The following is a 19516-nucleotide window of genomic DNA, read 5'->3' on the forward strand; positions in this document are numbered from 1 at the left end:
CTATGTGGGAGGGTGGCACAGTAGTATAGTCAGGGAAATGCTTTATAACGTCACCCATCAGCGATTAGGGTTCAATTCCCGTCACTGTCCGTAAGGAGTTTGTACATTTTTACTGTGACAGCGTGGGTTTCCTCCCACATACAGGTTGGGGCTAGTAAGTTGTGGGCATGCTACGTTGGCACCAGAAACATCCCTGGTCTGTGTTCATCGTTGATGCAAAACAACGCATTTCACTGTATGTTTCGATATACATGTGACAAATAAAGATAAGCTTTATCTTGAAAATTCCATGAGTGCATTGAAGAGTTTTCTACATTAGTCACCACTCAAGGTTTCTGGAACTGTTCCTTTCAATTTAAGAGCAATGCACGCAAAATACTGGAGGTGAGGCAGCATCTATGGAGGGGAATAAACAGTCGATGTTTCAGGCTGAGACCCTTCATTAGGAACTGCTCGTGGACTGTTTGTCCCACTCCCATCAGGAAGGAGGCTATGTAGCACCCACACCAGGACCACCAGACTCAAAAACAGTTACTTTCCCCAAGCAGTAATTCTGATCAACACCCCCAGCCACCAACCCACCCCTCCACAGCCCCAACCACCACTACTTTATTATTTCCTGTCAGTCACTCTGCTCCTAGCGTCACCTTATGGACATACAATCGATCTATGTATATAAACTATCTTATGCATTTATATTTATGGTGTTTTTTCAAATTGTATTTTTCTGTGCTGCATCAGATCCGGAGTCATAATTACTTCGTTCTCCTTTAATCTTCTGTAATGGAAATGACATTAAACAATCTCAAATCTTAAAACTATGGAAAATAATAAAGAATCAACTTTTAGGACCAACGCAACAGAAGCTGCCAAAGGCGCCAGCCTGTACGATTGACTCTTTACTCCTCTCCACAGACGCTGCCCGACCTGCTGAGTTCCTCCAGCATTTTGTGTGTGTTACTCTGGCTTTCCAGGGTCTACAGAATCTCGTGTTTATCCTTAAAGTGTAATCCACCCTGATAAAATATTTCTGGGTGAGTTTTATTATTTTATTTATTGATATACAGCATGGAATAGGCCCTCCCAGCCCCTTGAAATGCTCTGCCTAGCAACCTTACTTAACCCTAGGCTAATCACAGGTCAATTTACAATAACCAATTAACTGACCAACCGGAACATCTTTGGACTATGGAGGAAACTGGAGCACCCGGAGGAAACGCACGTGGTCACGCAGAGAATGTACCGACTTCTCACAGGCAGTGGTGCGGGTTATTCTTTGTCCTGAACAAACTCACCTCTACCTTCTCCACTACTTGTTTTCCAAAGGAGCAAACCTTGGTTGAGCAAGTGATTGTCATGTTTTCAGAGCTCTCGTACTGACTTGTGACGCCATAGAAAGCTCCTGCATCATCTTGAATATTGCAGTTCAAATCAGCCTGGCAAAGGCACAGAAGGCAGCGAATTAACAAAAAGACAAAACAAATTCACATCAGACAGTAAATCAGAATTAAACTTATGCAACGTTTTATTACATATCCACGCAGTTACGAAGAAGGCACAAGAACAGCTACATTTCATTAGGAGCGTGAGGGAACTTGGTATGTCACAAAGAAACTTGCAGATGTTTTCTGCTGTACTGTGGAGAACGTTCTACCGAGTTGCATCCCGGCTGGTTTGGAGGGACGGCTGCACAGGAGCAGAAAATGCTGCAGAAAGTTCTAAACTCAGCCAGCTCCATCACGGGCACTGGCCTCCCCAGCATCGAGGACATCTTCAAAAGGCGATGCCTCGAAAAGGCAGCGTCCATCATTAAGGACCCCTATCACCCAGGACATGACCTCTTCTCATTGCTACCATCAGGGAGGAGGAACAGGAGCCTGAAGATCCACACCCAACATTTCAGAAACAGCTTCTTCCCCTCCGCCAGGACAATGAACCTGTGAACACTGCCTCACTATTCTTCTCACTTTTTCACTACTTATTTTATATATATATATATATATATATATATATATATACATCCTTACTGTAATTTATAGTACCTTAAGTATTATGAATTGCAATGTACTGCTGCCACAAAATAACAAATTTCACAACAGACAGAATTCCAGTGATATTCAACCTGATTCTGATACTGATTTAAAATAAGAAATTTGCATTGAAAGACTTCCTGAAACAATGAAATATTAAATACACTAAGGCCTGGAATGCAAGAGCAGAGAATTGTGGTTTTATAATGAGTAGTGTGAACAGTTTTGAGCTCCTCAGCTAAAAGACGTGCTAGCACTGGAGTGGGTTCTGGGGGGGGGGGGGGGCGGGCGGGGTTCACAAGGATGGTTCTGGGAATGAAAGGGTTATCATACGAGGAACATTTGCTGGCTCGTGAGTCTGTATTCACTGGAATTTAAAAAGGATGGGGGTGATCTCATTGAAACCTTTCAAATGTTAAAAAGCCTAGACAGAGTAGATGCAGAAAGGATGTTTCCCATGGTGGGAGAGTCTAGGACAAGGCATCTCAGCCTCAGGACAGAGGGGTGTCCATTTAAAACAAACGTGAAGAAATCTCTTTAGCCAGAGGGTGGTGAATTTGTGGGATTTGTTACCACAGGCAGCTGCGGAGGCCAGGTCATTGGGTGCATTTAAGACAAAGATTGAGAGGCTCCTGACTGGCAACTCAGCAAAGGTTATGGGGAGAGGTCCAGGGAGTGGGGTTAGGAGGGGGAAAAACAATCAGACATGATTGAATGGTGGAGAAGATTCAATGCCAAATGGCTTAATTCTGTTTCTATGTCTATAGTCTTATAGTTTACTCTGAGGTCCAGGAGGGTGAAAAAGATGCTTGTATACCTCTACCAAATCACCTCCCAAAAAAACACAAAGTTATGAGATAGGTTAACTGCAAGCAGGCTTTTTCCTTTGAGAGTGGATGAGACTTGGGTTAAAGGTGAAAGGTGAAATGTTTAAGGGGAGCCAGAGGAGGAGGTGGAGGCCGATTCAATTTCAACGTTTAAGAGAAGTTTAGATAGGTACATTCATGGGACAGGTATGGAGGACTACGATCCAGGTGCAGGTCAATATGACTAGGTAGATTAATAGCTTAGCACAGGCTAGATGGGCCAAAGGACCTGTTTCTGTGATTCTATTTTATATTTTGCTTGGTTTCAACGAAGGGGCTTTGACCTGAAAAGTCAACTATGTTATGGATATTTAATCCAAACCATCAACAATTCCTTTCCCTCCCCATGGAAGCTGATTGGCCCATTGAGTTTGTCCAACAGAATTGGAATTGGTTTATTATTGTACTGAAGTAGAGTGAAAAGATTGTCTTATATAATGTCCATACAGAAAAATTCATTTCACAGCATCATAAGATATAGGAGCAGAATTAGGCCATTCAGCCCATCTGGTCTGCTCCACCATTATATCATGGCTGATTTATTATCCCTCTCAACGCATTCTCCAGCCTTCTCCCCATAATGCCTTTACTAATCAGGAGCCTATCAAGTTCCACTTTAAACATGCTCAATGACTTGGCAATGGATTCCACAGATTCATCACCCCGTGGCAAAAGAAATTCCTCCTCACCTCTGTTCTAAATGGACGTCCCTCCATTCTAAGACTGTGACCTCTGGTACTAGACTCCCTCACTATAGGAAACATCCTCTCCACATCTACTCTATCGAGGCCTTTCAATATTTGATAGGATTCAATGAGGTCACCCCTCATTCTTCTAAACTCCAGTGAGTACAGGCCCAGAACCATCAAACATTTTACCTTTCATTCTCATGAGCCTCCACTGAACCCTCTCCAATGCCAGCACATCTTTTCTTAGATAAGGAGCCCAAAACTGCTCACACTACTCCAAATGCAATACAAGAGTAAACAATAACAATGCAGATTAAAGGGTTACAGTTACGGAGAAAGTGCAGTGCAAGCAGCCAATAAGGTGCAAGGTCAGAATGAGGTGGATCATGAGGTCAAGAGTCAATCTTATCATTCTAGGAACTATTCAATAGTCTAATAAGAGTGGAGTTTGTTGCTTCAGATTCTCTAGTGTTTCTAAGCTTGATTCTGTTCCACCCACCACAGATGCCGTCTGACGCGCTGATCAAATCCAGCATCAGTTGTGGTGGGGAGTAGGCCTCAGCCGTGGAAAGAGAATTACACGAGATGGAACAGAGCGATTGCGCTTCACCATTTTCAAGTCCTTTGGAACCTGAACCCCAAATTTTGTACAACACACCCAAATTGCTGGAGGAACTTAGCTAATCAGGCAACAACCATGGGGGCGCGATCAAGTCGACAATTCGCGCTTAGACTCTTATCAGGAGCCACGGTTACGTAGCAGTTAGTGTGACACTATCATTGCTCATGCTCTCGGAGTTTGGAATTCAACTTTGTCGCCCTCTGTAAGGCGTTTATATGTGTGTGTGTGTGGGTTTCCTCTGTGTGCTCCAATACCCTCTCACCATACCAGTTGGCAGGTGAATTGGTCATTGTCAATGGTCCTGTGATTAGACTAGGGTTAAGTAAGTGGGTTGCTGGGTGCCGTGGCTCGTTGCATCAGAAGGACTGTATCTCAATGGTAAAGAAATAACTAAATCAGACTGCAGTTGTAGTTGTGGGCTCACTGGGTACAGTGACAGGGTAATTTTCCCTCAGTACTTTCCAGACTTAAGCCAGAATCAAACAGTGAATGCAAGGACTGTCAGGTTTGGTTTATGTATCAGACTGTGTGGGTGCAGATTAACGGTGGAGAACTGCTTAATGTTGTGGTTCCAAGTGGGAAATTCCTGTTCCTGCACGACCGTGGATGGGTGGGAGTGGTGGCAACTGAAAGAACATTGGCTTTAGGAGATTGAGTTCAGCCCGAAGGCAAAGTTCTGGCAACTTTCATTTCTGCACCACATTCAGATGCTAAATTGGTTGGTATGGCAACTGCTCTGCCCGTGCCTGCAAAAAACTGCAGAGAACGGGTGAAAAATGGTTCTACACTTCTCAGTGCCTCAGTAAAGCAGCCAGCATAATCAAAGCCCCCACCCACTCAGACCTTCTCTCTCCTCTCCTCTTCCATCATTTTGGTCTGCTGTCCTCTCCAGCCCTTTACCTTTCCAACCTACCTGACGTATCTATCACCTTCCATCTATACTCCTTCTTGTCCCCTCACCTCCTTATTGTAGTCTTCCCCCTTCCTCTCCAATCCCGATGAAGGGTCTCAACCCGAAATATCAACTATTTATTCATTTTCATAGACGCTGCCTGACCCGCTGAGTTCCTCCAGCATTTTGTGTGTTGTGAAGATACAAAAGCCTGAAAGGACTCCAGGACTGCTTCTACCCCACAGTTATAAGACTACTGAATTGTCCCCTAGCAAGATAAAATGGACTCTTGCCTTCACAATCTACCTTGTTATTAACTGCACTGCACAGCACTTTCTCTGTAACTGTTACACTTTACTCTGCATTCTGTTATTGTTTTACCTTGCACTATCTCAGTGCACTGTGTAAAGATTTAATCCTTTGCGAAGAAGAATCATAGTCATGGAAAAACCATGATCGCCCACATCATACAACATGGCACATAACTGTAAAGGGGTTTTTTTTTCTTTGTTACTGTTGGGAAAGGGTTTCCTTTTGTTAACTAGCAGGAATGCTAATTTACTGATAATGAGAATGGTATTCCTTTGTAAACCAAATGGGGATTAATGTTCTTTCTTCTGAGTCTGTAAGCTTTTGTTGACGGGCTTTTGGGCAGATCGGCGCGAGGGGGTCGAGAGAGAGGACGCAATGCTCTAAGCTGGGCGAGGATCGGACCCCAAAGGGGGGTCCGAGGCCGGGAGATTCTCCGAGGGGGGGGGGGGGATGAAGCTAGATGTGCTTGGTTGACCACTCGGTCCTGAGCTGTTTGGAGAGTCGAGGAGTTCGGAGGGTCCTGAGCTGCGAGTCGAGGAGTTCGGAGGGGATCGAATGGTGGCCAGAAGACTTCAGTAATTGAGCTCCAACGGTTGTGCACTAAGTGGTTTGGACTTTGATAAGTTTGGCGCCTTTTCTTTAATTTTCTCTTCATATATACTGTATCGTTATTAATTACTTAGTTATAGTAACCTTTATAAATTGTACACGTTTAATCGCATATGGTGTACTGTCTGGTTTTGGGCGAGGCGGGGACATCACACAGCATCCACACCAGCTGATTACCCAGTTTGGCGGGGCCGAAGGCTGCTCCCCCTAGACAAGAACGAGCTGAGCGAACCTGAGGCGACCCAGGGGGTTACATAACGAACAAATGATTTAATCTGTGTAAACACTATGCAAGACAAGCTTTTGTGACAGTAATAAACCAAATCCAATCCTTATCTTGGTTCTGACCTTGATTTCCAATTTCTCCAGCCATAAACAAAATGCTCTACAGTTGTGTAACTGGGATAATTATTCAAATCCCAAATATAAAGTTGGCTAGTTTCAGCACAGAGTAACTCCATTCTCATTTGACATGCTACTGTGCTGTAATCCTTCAGCTGTCTTTTTGGAAAAATTCTGGATCAACACACACAAAATGCTGGAGGAACTCAGCAGGTCAGGCAGCGTCTATGGAGCGGAATAAACTGTCAATGTTTCAGGACGCGGCCCTTCTTCAGGGCTGAAAAGGAAAGGGGCAGAATCCAGAAGAAGAAAGTCAGGGGAGAGACAGCAGGTGAGAGGTGAAGGGGGAAGGGTGGGGAGGGGAGATAAAGTGAGAAGCTGGGAGGTAATAGGTGGAAGAGATAAAGGGGGGAAGAAGAGGAGTCTGATAGGAGAGGACAGTGGACAATTGTTCCTAATCCTTCCCCTCCCCACCTTCTTATTCTGGCTTCTTCCCCCTTCCTTTTCAGTCCTGATGAAGGGTCTTGGCCAGAAACGTCGACTGTTTATTCCTCTGCATAGATGCTGCCTGAGCCGCTGAGTTCAACCAGCCATCTCTGTGTGTTGCTCTGGATTTCCAGCAGAAACTCCTGTGTCAATGAAGAAACCTAGGGAGGCCACCAGATGGCGCTCTGCAGGCAGGCCAGGAAAACTCCAATTTACTGAGCGCCCAAAGTGAAACTAACTCGATTCACACACATACATCAGTTCCCAAACCTCCCTTCACTATCTGGAAAAGTACAATGACTACAAGATTAATTTCTAGAAATAGTTGCAAGCAAAAACCCAGGTAAAAATAATTCACCATAGCAACATCATCTTCTTTAGAATATTTTACTACATATTATAAATCAGGACTGGAATTGTAGTGTGCAAATGCAAATATATAGCAATAAACAATAAAAACATGAGATAACAAGATAAAGAGTCCTTAAAGTGGTTGTGGGAACATCTCAATGGATAGGCAACTGCGTGTGGTTATCCCCTTTAGTTCAGGAGCCTGATGGTGGAGGGGTAGTTCTTAAACTGTTCTTGAACCTAGTGGTACGAGTCCTAAGGCTCTGGTACCTTCTACCTGATGGCAACAGTGAGAAGAGAGTATGATCTGGGTGGTGGGTGTCCCTGATGATGGATGCTGCTTTCCTACGACAGTATTTCATATAGTGGTGGGGAGGGCTTCTCATCAAGGGGTTAGCAGTGGAAAAGGTGAGCAGTTTAAAGTTTCTGGGTGTCAGCATTTCTGAATATCCATCCTGGGCCCACATCAGCAGCTATATTTCATTTGGAGTTTGAGGAGACTTTTTAACTTCACCTATCAGCATGGATAACTTCACTCATTTCAGCCCTGAACTGACTTCACTACCCACAAACTCACTTTCAAAGGCACTACAACTCACGTTCTCAGTGTTATTTTTTTCTTTAAAGAATTTGTAGTTTGTCTTGTATACACTGGATGTTTGTTGGTCTCTGTGTGTAGTAGTTTTTCATTGATTCTGTTGCATTTTTGTTCTACTGTGAATGCCCTCAGAAAATGAATTTCAGTGTTGTAGATCAAGATTGTTTAAATTCATTTCCAGTACACAAGTGTAAAGGAGAACTATTGTTACTCCCAATCCGATGCAGCACAAAAACACACAAAAGATAAAGAACACAATAATAATAAGGGTACACAAGATAGCTAATATACATTGCCTTGAAAAAGTATTCAGCTCCACAACTATTCTCACCTTTCACTGTCTCATTCTCTAAAGTTAAAGTATATTGAAATAGGATTTTTGAGGTAATCTACAAAACATTATGCATCACGTCAAATCAAAAGAAAATTTCCAAAACCTGTCAACAACTTACTAAAAATTAAAAACCAAAATTGTGAGGCTGAAACAGTATTCACCCCTTTGTAATTACTGCACCAAGTGCAATTCTGTATACTACCTTACCAACTCACCCAGTTTGTTAATGCAAAAAATTGGAAGATCACCCATTTTCAATAAACATCCCCTCTTTCTGTAAGGTCCAACAGTATGATAGATTTTCAACAGACCAGGCCAAAAATGAAGACAAAGAGCATTCAAGACAAATCAGTGCTTCCCAAAGGAGCACAAATCTGGGGAGCGGTACAAGACTATCTCAAAGGCACTGAATATACACGCACCCTTAAGGTGCACCCATGTTGATTATCAGTGAGGTGGTGATGTCATTTCCAACCCGCACCGACTGTGGTCTTCCAGTGGGGAAGTCAAAGCTCCAACTGCGGAGCAACGAACTGAGACCCAAGTTTTGGAGCCTTTTGTTCATAACTGTAAGAATGGTTGTGTAAAACACTGAGCTGTAGTCAATACACAGCTGCCCGATGTACTGTCCAGGTGAGCCAAGCCGGCTTGAAAAGCCAATGAGATCGCATCTGCTGTAAACTATTGTAGAGATAGGCAAATTGCAGTGGATTCTAGTAACTCAAAGCACTCAGCATGCAGGTGTGAGTGCGACTGGATGATGGTCATTACGGCAGCTCACCCTGCTCTTCTTAGGTACTGGTGTGTTTGCTGCTCTTTTCAAGCAGATGGGTACCTGACTGCAGCAATCAGAGATTGAAAACATCTTGGAATAGACTCACGAGTTAGTTGGCACAGGTTTTCAGAGTCCTACCAGGTACACCAGCAGAGCCCGTTGCCTTGTAGGATTCACCCTTTTGAAAGACGTTCCAACACTGGCCTCCAAGACCGAGATTCTGCAGAGAGTCACCAGTTTCTGCAGGGATCCTCATACCTGTAGTCTTATTCTTGCTTTCAAAATGAGCAAAAAAGTCATTGAACTCGTCTGGGAGTGAAGCATCACTACCATTCGCGATGTTGGGTTTTGCTTTGTACAATGTAATGGCCTGCAAACCCTGCCAGATTGGACGTGCGTCTGATTTCACCTCTAACCTCAATTGGAATTGTTTGTTTGCTCTTGAGGTGGTCATCGACAAATCATACCTGGCCTTCTTATATAGTCCTGGGTCACCAGACTTGAATGCCACAGACCTAATCTTCAACAGACGATGAACCTCCCAATTCATCCACGTCTTTGGTTTGGATACATCCATTAAGTTTTTTTTTAAACTTTTTTTATTGCATTTTTAAATGGTTACAAAGTATGAAAAAACAATGTATATAACCCATACCCCCTCCCCTTAACCCCTCCCCCCTAACTGCCCTATAGAAAAAAAAAGAGAAAGAGAAAAAAAAGAAAGAAAGAGAGATTGTCTGGTTGTTGGAAGATCTCCACATGCTCCATGGAATTCGTAATAACTTTAATATGTATATTTATTTCTTTCCCCTAATAACCAATTGTTTCATCTTCAGAGCATCTATATATTTAATCCTGTCTTTTGTAAATAAGGGCTCCAAATTTTCAAAAATGTTTCATATTTATCTCTTAAATTATAAGTAATTTTTTCTGATGGAATACAACCATAGATTTCTTTCTTCCAAGAATCTATACTTAAATGTGTATCCGATTTCCAAGTAACTGCAATAGCTTTTTTGGCTACTGCCAGTGCAATTTTTATCCATTAAGTTCTTGTAGGCATACACTTATCAACACAATTGGTCATTGTAATTTACAATGACCAATTAACCTACTAACCAATGTGTGAGGAAACCGGAGCACCTGGAGGACACTCACATGCACGTGGGAAGGAACGGACAAAGTTGCTGACAGAGGATGCCAGAATTGAACACCAAACTCCGATGGCACGTGCTGTTAAAGCATCACACTAACCGCTAATCTGAACCAGAGTAGCAATTATTTCGTTCTCCTTTACATTGTGTACTGGAAATGACATTAAACAATCTTGAATTCTCAAGGCCAGCATTTTGCTATCTGTCCCTTACTGTCCTTCACTAACAGGGCTATGTCAGCAGAGTGGACTGCAAATTGGGATCAAACTTTGTAGGAGATTAGATGTGTTTAACACCAACAATCTGATCGTTTCTCAATATTACCTATATCTGTGTCCGTTACCGATTTACCTGCATTACCATCTGAAACCGGGTGAGGGGCTACTGGACAGAATTGTAGTATGCTGCAGACAGTTGTAAAATTACTAGCCTCCGTAGTATCCAAGACATCTTCAAGGAGCAATGCCTCAAAAAGGTGGTGTCCATCATTAAGGACCCCCATCACCCAGGTCATGCCTCGTTCTCATTGCTACCAACGGGAAGGGAGATAGAGAAGTGTGAGGTCACACTCAATGATTCAGGAACAGCTTTGTTCCCTCTACCATCAGATTTCTGAATGAACACTGAATCCATGAACACTACCTCACTACATTTTTAAATTTACGTTTTTTGTCCCACTTAATTTAGCTATTTAATAGAAATATATATAATTACTCTAATTCTGTTTTTAAAATATATTTATCATGTATTGCGTTGTACTCCTGCCACAAAGTTCACAAATTTCACAACACATGCTGGTGATTTTAAACCTGATTCTGATTATTTGCAAAATTCCAAATGCCTTGATGAAACACATCACCAGGCTGCCAGCCTGATCATTAATGAACTTTAACCCTACATCATATGAACATTTGCAGGTATACACGTTTGTATTAATATTCAGGTACTAATAAACCTTACTGAGACAAATGCTCATTAAACTTTATTCAATGAGTAACTCATCTCCTTTTTCAATGCTGAGGACACTTGGTTAGAAAGGCTTAACATACTGAGTTTAAATCCGTAAGATATAGGAGCAGAATTAGGCCATTTGGCCCATTGAGTCTGCTCTGCCATCCCATCATGGCTGATGGATTTCCCTCTCAACCCCAATCACATGCCTTCTCCCCGTATCCTTTCATGTCCTGACTCATCGAGAACCTATAAAACTCTGCCTTAAATACATGTAAAGGCTTGGCCTCCACAGCTTCCTGTAGCCAATTCACCACTCTCTGGCTAAATAAATCCCTTTTCATCACTGTTCTAAATGTACACCTTGCTGTTCTGAGGTTGCGTCCTCTGGACAAGACAAACTGCTGCAGATATCCCGTGGAGAGTTTCTGACAGGTTGCATCGCAGCCTGGTGCGGAAACTCCAATGCCAGGTGCTATAGAGAATGGCGGTTCATCACGGGTACAGCTCTTCCTGCCATTCAGATTCTTTAGAAAGTAAATTCTTATTGAAGTACATATATGTCACCACAGACAACCCTCAGATTAATTTTCTTGCAAGCATGCTTAATAAATCCATAACAGAATAATAACCATAATAGAATCAATGAAAGACTGCACCAACTTAGGTGTTCAACCAGCATGCAAAAGGCAGCAGACTGTGAAAATACATAAAGAAAGAAATAATAATAATAATAATAAATAAAAAAAGCAATAAATATTAGGAGCATGAGAAGACGAGTCCTTGAAGGTTTCATCATGGTCTGGTATGGAATTGCAAGAGGCTTCAGGGAGTGGTGACCCAGGCATAGGTGCGGCTCTCCCTGCCATTCTGACTTGTTACATCGCAATCCGGTGTGGAAACTCCAATGCACAGCAACGCTAGAGGCTTCAGGGAGTGCTGACTCAGGCCGTCCCATACAGCTCTCCGCACCACTGAGATGCCTCAGGAAGCCAATGTGCGTGATTATGGACTCCCATCGTCCAGGCCTTACCCTCCCCTCAAAGCTGCCATACAGCAGCCTAACGACCTCAAGTTTCAACAATAGCTTCTTCCCCACTGTCACATGAAAAACCTTAATTCAACAGTTTCCTCAGCTTGCTATAATGTCATGTCTATTTTGCTGTGTTAATTATGCACAGTTTATCAAGTCGTCACTTTTTATTGTCATTTCAACCATAACTGCTGGTACAGTACACAGTGAAAACAAGACAACGTTTTTCAGGACCATGGTGCCACATGAAACAGCACAAAAACTACACTGAACTATGTAAAAACAACACAGAAAAAAACTACACTAGACTACAGACCTACCCAGGACTGCATAAAGTGCACAAAACAGTGCAGGCATTACAATAAATAATAAACAAGGCAATGGCACAGTAGAGGGCAGTAAGTTGGTGTCAGTCCAGGCTCTGGGTATTGAGGAGTCTGATGGCTTGGTGGAAGAAATTGTTACATAGTCTGGTCGTGAGAGCCCGAATGCTTCGGTGCCTTTTCCCAGATGGCAGGAGGGAGAAGAGTTTGTATGAGGGGTGTGTGAGTATGAGGGGTATGTTCATTTTTTATGTAATTACCTAGAACGTACTGTCAGGGATGGTGGTGAATGCAAGTAAGATAGAGGTGTTCAGGCAGCCCTTTGAAAATGCTGTAAAAAGGGACATAGAAGATACGGGAGCTTCAGAACTCACACCATCAGGTTCAGGAACAGTTACGACCTCTCAACCATCAGTCTCTGGAACCACTCAAGATAAATTCACTCAACTTCACTCGCCCCATCACTGAACTGTTCCCATAAACCTATGGATTGACTATTAAGGACTCTTCACCTCATGCTCTCAATATTATTTATTTATTTATTTATTATTTGTTTTTCTTTAATTTCACATTTGCTCAGTTGGTTGTCCATTGCACAGTGGTTGTTTCTCTTGTGCGTGGATTTTCTACTTAGTTGTGCTTCTTTGTATTTACTGTGAAAGCTTGTGAGAAAATGAATCTCAGGGTGGTATGGGGAGACGTCGTTTGATAATAAATTTACTTTGAACTTTGTGCAGACTAAGGGAATTAGTCTAGTTAGGTGTTTAATTACTACATCATGGGCTACAGGATCTGTTCCTGACTTGTGTTCTTTGAATCTGGGTTTATGATTCCTGACACGTCCGAGGTTTACAAGAGAAGTGAGAAGGTTGGCAGAGAGAGTGCTGCACTGTCCTCTCTAAGCTGGACGGGTCCTGGCTGCACAGTCACTGAGAAGCTCTCACCCACATAGCCTTTGGTGCCGCACAGCTGAAATTTCCTTTTATGTAAAGTTAATATAATTATGAGATTATGCTAATATGATTTGGAAATCTATGCTAATATAATTGTAAATACAATACAATACATAGCTAAGAGTTCTGCACAGTACTGTAGTAATTTTCTGTATTGCACTGTACTGCTGCCACAAAACAAATCATGGCATACGTGAGTGATGATAAACCTGATTCTGATATGGGTCTCTGTTGTGAACTGAGAGTGGGAAGGGGGCAGGCACAGGGGGAATCGGGGTGAGGAAAAGGAGAAGGGAGAGGAGAGGGAGCAGGAAGCACCAGATAGACAATCTGTAATGATCAATAAACCAAATGACTTTGCCTGGTGTCTCAGGCTGGGTGTGTCTGCACCCGTGCCACCCTCTGCCCCTGGCACTCCTCCTCTGTCACCTGTCCCACGACCTCCTCACGGTGCCCCACCTTCACCATCTCCAATATATTTTACACCTGACAATTTACAAACTCGCTCTCTGCTTCACGTTGATCAATACAGTACCGTGCAACAGTCTTTGACCCCCCCCAGCTCTATGTACGTGCCTGACTTTTGCACAATACTGTACCCTGTAATTGTATGTTAATTAATATAATCCATAAATCTTCTAAATGACAAATGTACCACAACTTTTACTTTGAAACAATTTAGAGCTTCAATGTATTACACTGTCAGTGTTTCCAGTGACAATAAACACCGATTGGAAGTCGGAAGCCCATTGCTGATAAAGCACCAGCCCACTGCACGCCGATGCCATCTAGTCAAAACATTTTACTTTTGCCACGGTGCCTGTCAGTTGTTCTTTCTGCCTGACATTATTTACTCATGTTGTGAGTTGTGGTTTGTGTTTGCTGATGTGCATATTACAAAACAAAACATTTAAAGTGTTGCAGAGTTTTCAGACCATGTAAAACTTTCCTGCCCAAAGCAATGGTTAGTCTACACAGCTGTAAAAAACTGAGAGGGAATTTTGAGTGAGTGCATCGAGCATGGTCTCTTGGTGTGACTGGACCTCCAGGAAAGCTTTGCCAATATTTGTCATTAGTGCACCCTGGGTTTTGGGGGCACTAATTCTTGCAAGTGGAACAAGTGTTACACCTGCTCCTACACTTCCTCCCTCACTACCATTCAGAGCCTCAAACAGCCCTTCCAGGTGAGGTTGTATACTGTGTTCAGTGCTCCCAGTGTGCCCTCCTGTATATCGGTGAGAACCGACGTAGACTGGGAGACCACTTCACCAAACACCCATGCTCCATCGCCAGAAGAAGCGGGATCTCCCAGTGGCCACCCACTTTAATTCCACTTCCCATTCCCATATGTCCATACATGGCCTCCTTAACTATCATGATGAGGCCACATTTAGGTTGGAGGAACAACCTCTTATATTCCATTTGGGTAGCCTGCAAACTGATGGCATGAACACTGATTTCTTGAATTTTTGTAATGACCTACCCCCACACACCTTCACCATTTCCCATCTCCTTTTCCACCATATCTCCCTGCCTGCCCATTGCCTCCCCCTGGTGCTCCCCCCCTCTTTTTCTTTCTTCCATGGCTTTCTGCTGTCTCCTATAATACTCCCCCTTCTCCAGCCCTGTATCTCTTTCACCAATCAACTTACCAGCTCTTTATTTCACCCCTCCTCCTCCCTGTTTCACCTGTCACCTTGTGTTTCTCTCTCCCCTCACCCACCATTTATTTTCTCCCGTCCTGCCCAGCAATCTCGGCCTGAAACATTGACCATACTTATTTGCATAGATGCTGCCTGGCCTGCTGAGCTCCTCCAGCATTGTGTGTGTTGCTTGGATTTCCAGCATCTGCAGATTTTCTCCTGTTTGTGTACGGGGGTGGGGGAATGTCGGAGGTAGGTCCTTTACATAGAACGTAAAACGCCTTGCCAGAGGTGGTAGAGGCAGGCAAATCAGGGACATTTAAGAGATTATTTGAAAGGCACATGGATGATAGAAAAATGGAGGGCTATGTGTAAGGGAAGGGTTAGATTGATCTTAAGAATAGGTTAAAAAGTCAACACAACATCATGGGCCAATGAGCCTGTTCTGGGCTGTAGTGTTCCCGTATCTGTAGTTGTCATATTCACAATGTACTGTGTTGCTGCAAAATGACTCTTTTCAGGGTATTTATACCCTGGGTATGTATGTCCATGGCAAAAAAATGCTGGCTTGCCATTTCCATCTTTTGGACATTGTCTTTACAAGACGGGTGACCTCAGTCATCATCAATACTCTTCAGAGATTGTCTGCCTGGTGTCAGTGGTCGCATAACCAAGACTTGAGATATGCACCAGCTACTCGCACGACCATCCAACACCTCCTCCCATGGCTTCACGTGACCCTGGGTGACCTGCAGGCTAGCGGAGGGAAGGAGCTCCTTACACCTCCTTTGGTAAAGATGTATCTGCACCCCGTCACCCTTTTCTAAGGTACGGGGTCCAAAGGGGCCTCTCAACACCCTCAAGTGCAGTCTGACCACTGCCTTCCACTTAGGCACAGAAACAGACCCTCACTTAGCCTGACCTGTCAACACACATGTACACACTTTACCAGATTCCTACATTGATTCCAACAATCACCCTCAACATTTTACCAAAAGGGTATTCTGTTAACATCAAAGAATTCTCTCATTCCTGGCACGGTAAATTCTTACCCTGCACGCTGTTGAAATGAAGTGTGTTGTTGCCATGCTTTTTAACATTACAGTTCCTTCTGGATCTTTCTAAAAGCTTCTTAGTTTTCCTATAGCAAGTGTCATGCCACTTGTACCTGGCTATTTGATAGGTTAATTATTATCACTGGAATTTGTGTTATCTCTAGCCTGAGTATGGATCAACCATGATTGCTTTCTCCTTTGTCCTTTTCTTTGTCCTCTCAGCTCCTCTTTCTTGTTCATTCTCCACTTTTACGCTCTTAAAGCAATCGTAAGCAACAAGATCCATGCCTAATTCTTGACTTCTGAAAAACTTTTGGATCACAAATGTATCAGGATCTAATAAAACCAAAGATGTTCAAATCTCTAGAGTGGGACATTGTTGAATCTTAATTGTCAGTTTATTTGCAGTTTAACAATAATTGCCTGCTTGTACTTTATATAATTGCTGATATACAAGTAACTGTTTAGTATTCTTGCTAGTGGTTGCAGTGTGTATGTGCACGTGGGTATGTTGGTATGATCCTGAAAGAGTCTGGAAGCTTCTCTGCTAGCGCTTTATCCTCATCCAGGTCATTTATAAAAATCATGAAGGGTAAGGGTCCCAGAACAGATCCCTGAGGCACTCCACTGGTGACCGACCTCCATGCAGAATATGACCCGTCTACAGCCACTCTTTGCCTCCTGTGGGCAAGCCAGTTCTGGCTCCACAAAGCAATGTCCTCTTGGATCCCATGCCTCCTTACTTTCTCAATAAGCCTTGCTGAAATCCATACACACTAGATCCATATACACTAGCCCTGCCTTCATCAACGTGTTTAGTCACATCCTCAAAAGATTCAATCAGGCTCAGAAGGCACAATCTGCCTTTGACAAAGCCATGCCGACTATTCCTAATCATGTTATTCCTCTCCCACTGAAGTAAGACTCACTGGTCTACTCCCTTTCTTGAATAAGGGAATAACATCTGCAACCCTCCAATCCTCTGGAACCTCTCCCGTCCCCATTGATGATGCAAAGATCATTGCCAGAGGCTCAGTAATCTCCTCCCTCGCCTCCCACAGTAGCCTGGGGTACATCTCGTCCGGTCCTGGAGACTTATCCAACTTGATGCTCTCCAAAAGCTCCAGCACACCCTTTTTCTTAATATCTACATTCTCAAGCTTTTCAGTCCACTGCAAGTCATCACTACAATCACCAAGATCCTTTTCCGTAGTGAATACTGAAGCAAAGTATTCATTAAGTACTTCTGCTATCTGCTCCAGTTCCACACACACTTTCCCACTGTCACACTTGATTGGCCCAACATCAGAATCCAATAACATGAACTGTAACCTTTAACCCCACAAGGATGAAAACATGCCAACTGGGCCATGGCAGATAAAACATGAAAATAATTCACTGGAGACAGAGTGATGTGCTTACCCAAAATTTCACTAGGAAAAAGGCATTATGAGGTCCTTTCCCATACAGTTCTTTAAGGCCACCTTTCTTCTCTGGGAATTTATCATAGATTTGGCGAATGTCCACAGATTCGAGCAAGGGGTCATTGTAGGAATGGTTGGTCTGCCCAATATGTACAAAGAGGTGCTTGTTATACTGAAAGAAAAGAGGAAAAGCACAATATTATCATTTCCATACTCACAAATCAAACTCACACAATATCGTCTCAAAATTCAGAGGCCTGGGTTAATAATTCAAAGAACAGAGGTTCACATTCCACAGTGGGAGTTAAAGATTTTATTATGTGTCCAGGACAAGGAAGCGGGCAGGAAAAATATCATTGCAGACACAAAAAACCCAGCAAACTGTCTTTCCACAAGCTCCCTTCTGGAAAGCACTATTGCGCTAGTGAAACAAAACCTCCGTGCCACCTTAAAAGCTCTTTCCCCTCGGTAGTTAGTCTGATCAATGATTCTAGTTAGCCCCCCCCCCATCTATTACCCACATCACTGCACAGTAAACACGTTAAACCTGTTATAATGCTGTCTACATTGTAAAAACATGCCGATATTTATGTATTTTTGATTGACTGTAAATAACAAAATCAGAGCTGACACCTGGTGCAGATAATGGACTGCCTTCATACAATGCTGTCAACGACTGCATCCTCAAATTTTCATTTTCATTATAACATTCAAGATAATTATTACCTTCAAATTCTTCATAATTCCCAACTTGTTGGACCTAAGATTTATTTTTATTCTTTTTTATTTAAACACGCAGCGCAGATAAAGCCATTCTGGCACTTCAAGCTGAAGCATCCAGCAACCCCCAACTTAACCCTAACCTAATCACGGATAACTTACACTGACCGATTAACCAACTAACTGGTATATCTTTAGACTGTGGGAGCAAACGGGAAGACCTAGAGAAAACCCACGCATTCCAGACTTGGAGATGACGTTGGAATTGGCCTCTGAACTCCAATGCCCAGAGCTGTATTAACACCACGCTAACCACTATGCTACCATGATGCCCAAGTAGTGAAATCGTTCCATTTCCACTCCTGGATCCTTCTGACGTCTCCAGCCCCAATGCTTGAAACCAGTGAGCAAAACAGTTCTGAATTGTCTTGTTGTCTATCAGAATCAGAATCACTATATTGCCACTATGTGAATTGATTGTGGTTCAGTGCCAAGCACAAAACATAGGACAATACCATAACAGACAGTACAACAGCAACCAACAATCTACAAGGCAACAGAGCAAACAGCTGTAAGTAATCAACAATTAGCAGAATGGTCACATGCACAAACGCCAATAATCACATTTAAATAAATTTGAACAGTTAAACACACTTAATAATTATTAACAGAAGGAGGAGAGCTTGAAAGGCCATTTAACAGATGTTGTGCAGGGTATTACACCTGAGTGAGTTTTATTGAGAAAGAAAACTATCAATGACAAAAATCACACATAATTCTGGAGGAACTCAGCAGGCCAGGCAGCATCTACAGGAAAGAGTACAGTCAATGTTTCAGGCCAAAACCCTTCAGCTGAAGGCCAGAAACATCAACTGCACTTTTTTTTCCATTGATGCTGCCTGGCCTGCTGAGTTCCTCCATAATTTTCTGTGTGTTGCTTGAATTTCCAGCATCTACAGATTTTCTCAGTGACAAAAATCACTGCTTTTTGAACACAAGCACACGGAACTGTTGCTATTTATCAACTTAGCTCTAAGCACGGTGTAGTGTCTAACAGCCACGCAGGTGCACTGTTAGAAATCGTTTGGCAACAGCCTCCTGTCCCAATTAAACAGCACAGTGTCCTAAATAAATGAGGGAATCCCAGCTACTTTCTAAATTAGTTTTTGTCCCAAATGTGGCTGCCCCAATGAACTGAAATCCACTATACATGTAAATGTATATAAACGTATATGGCGAATAAAGTTGGTCCTTGATATCCGGGGAAGTACAGGCGACAAGGTCTTAGCAAAACAACTTAAAACATTTCAACTGATGAAAGTGAGCAATGTTTGCATCCAAAACTAATCCAGGT

At 42.9% G+C, this 19516-nt stretch overlaps 1 protein-coding gene across 8 annotated transcripts in view; it reads right to left on the reverse strand.

Annotated features, from left to right (window-relative positions):
* LOC132397425 (transcriptional enhancer factor TEF-1) overlaps positions 1-19516 on the reverse strand; it is a 296691-nt gene that overhangs the window by 8146 nt on the left and 269029 nt on the right. For all 8 annotated transcript variants that reach the window (XM_059976201.1, XM_059976199.1, XM_059976200.1 and 5 more), the window contains 2 exons: positions 17441-17614; positions 1296-1436 (listed from right to left, as the gene is read on the reverse strand). In XM_059976201.1, coding sequence (XP_059832184.1) covers positions 1296-1436; positions 17441-17614 — 315 coding nt within the window. The remainder of the gene's footprint in view (positions 1-1295; positions 1437-17440; positions 17615-19516) is intronic.

This window comes from Hypanus sabinus, chromosome 7 (genome assembly GCF_030144855.1).
Source record: "Hypanus sabinus isolate sHypSab1 chromosome 7, sHypSab1.hap1, whole genome shotgun sequence".
Taxonomy (NCBI): Eukaryota; Metazoa; Chordata; class Chondrichthyes; order Myliobatiformes; family Dasyatidae; genus Hypanus; species Hypanus sabinus.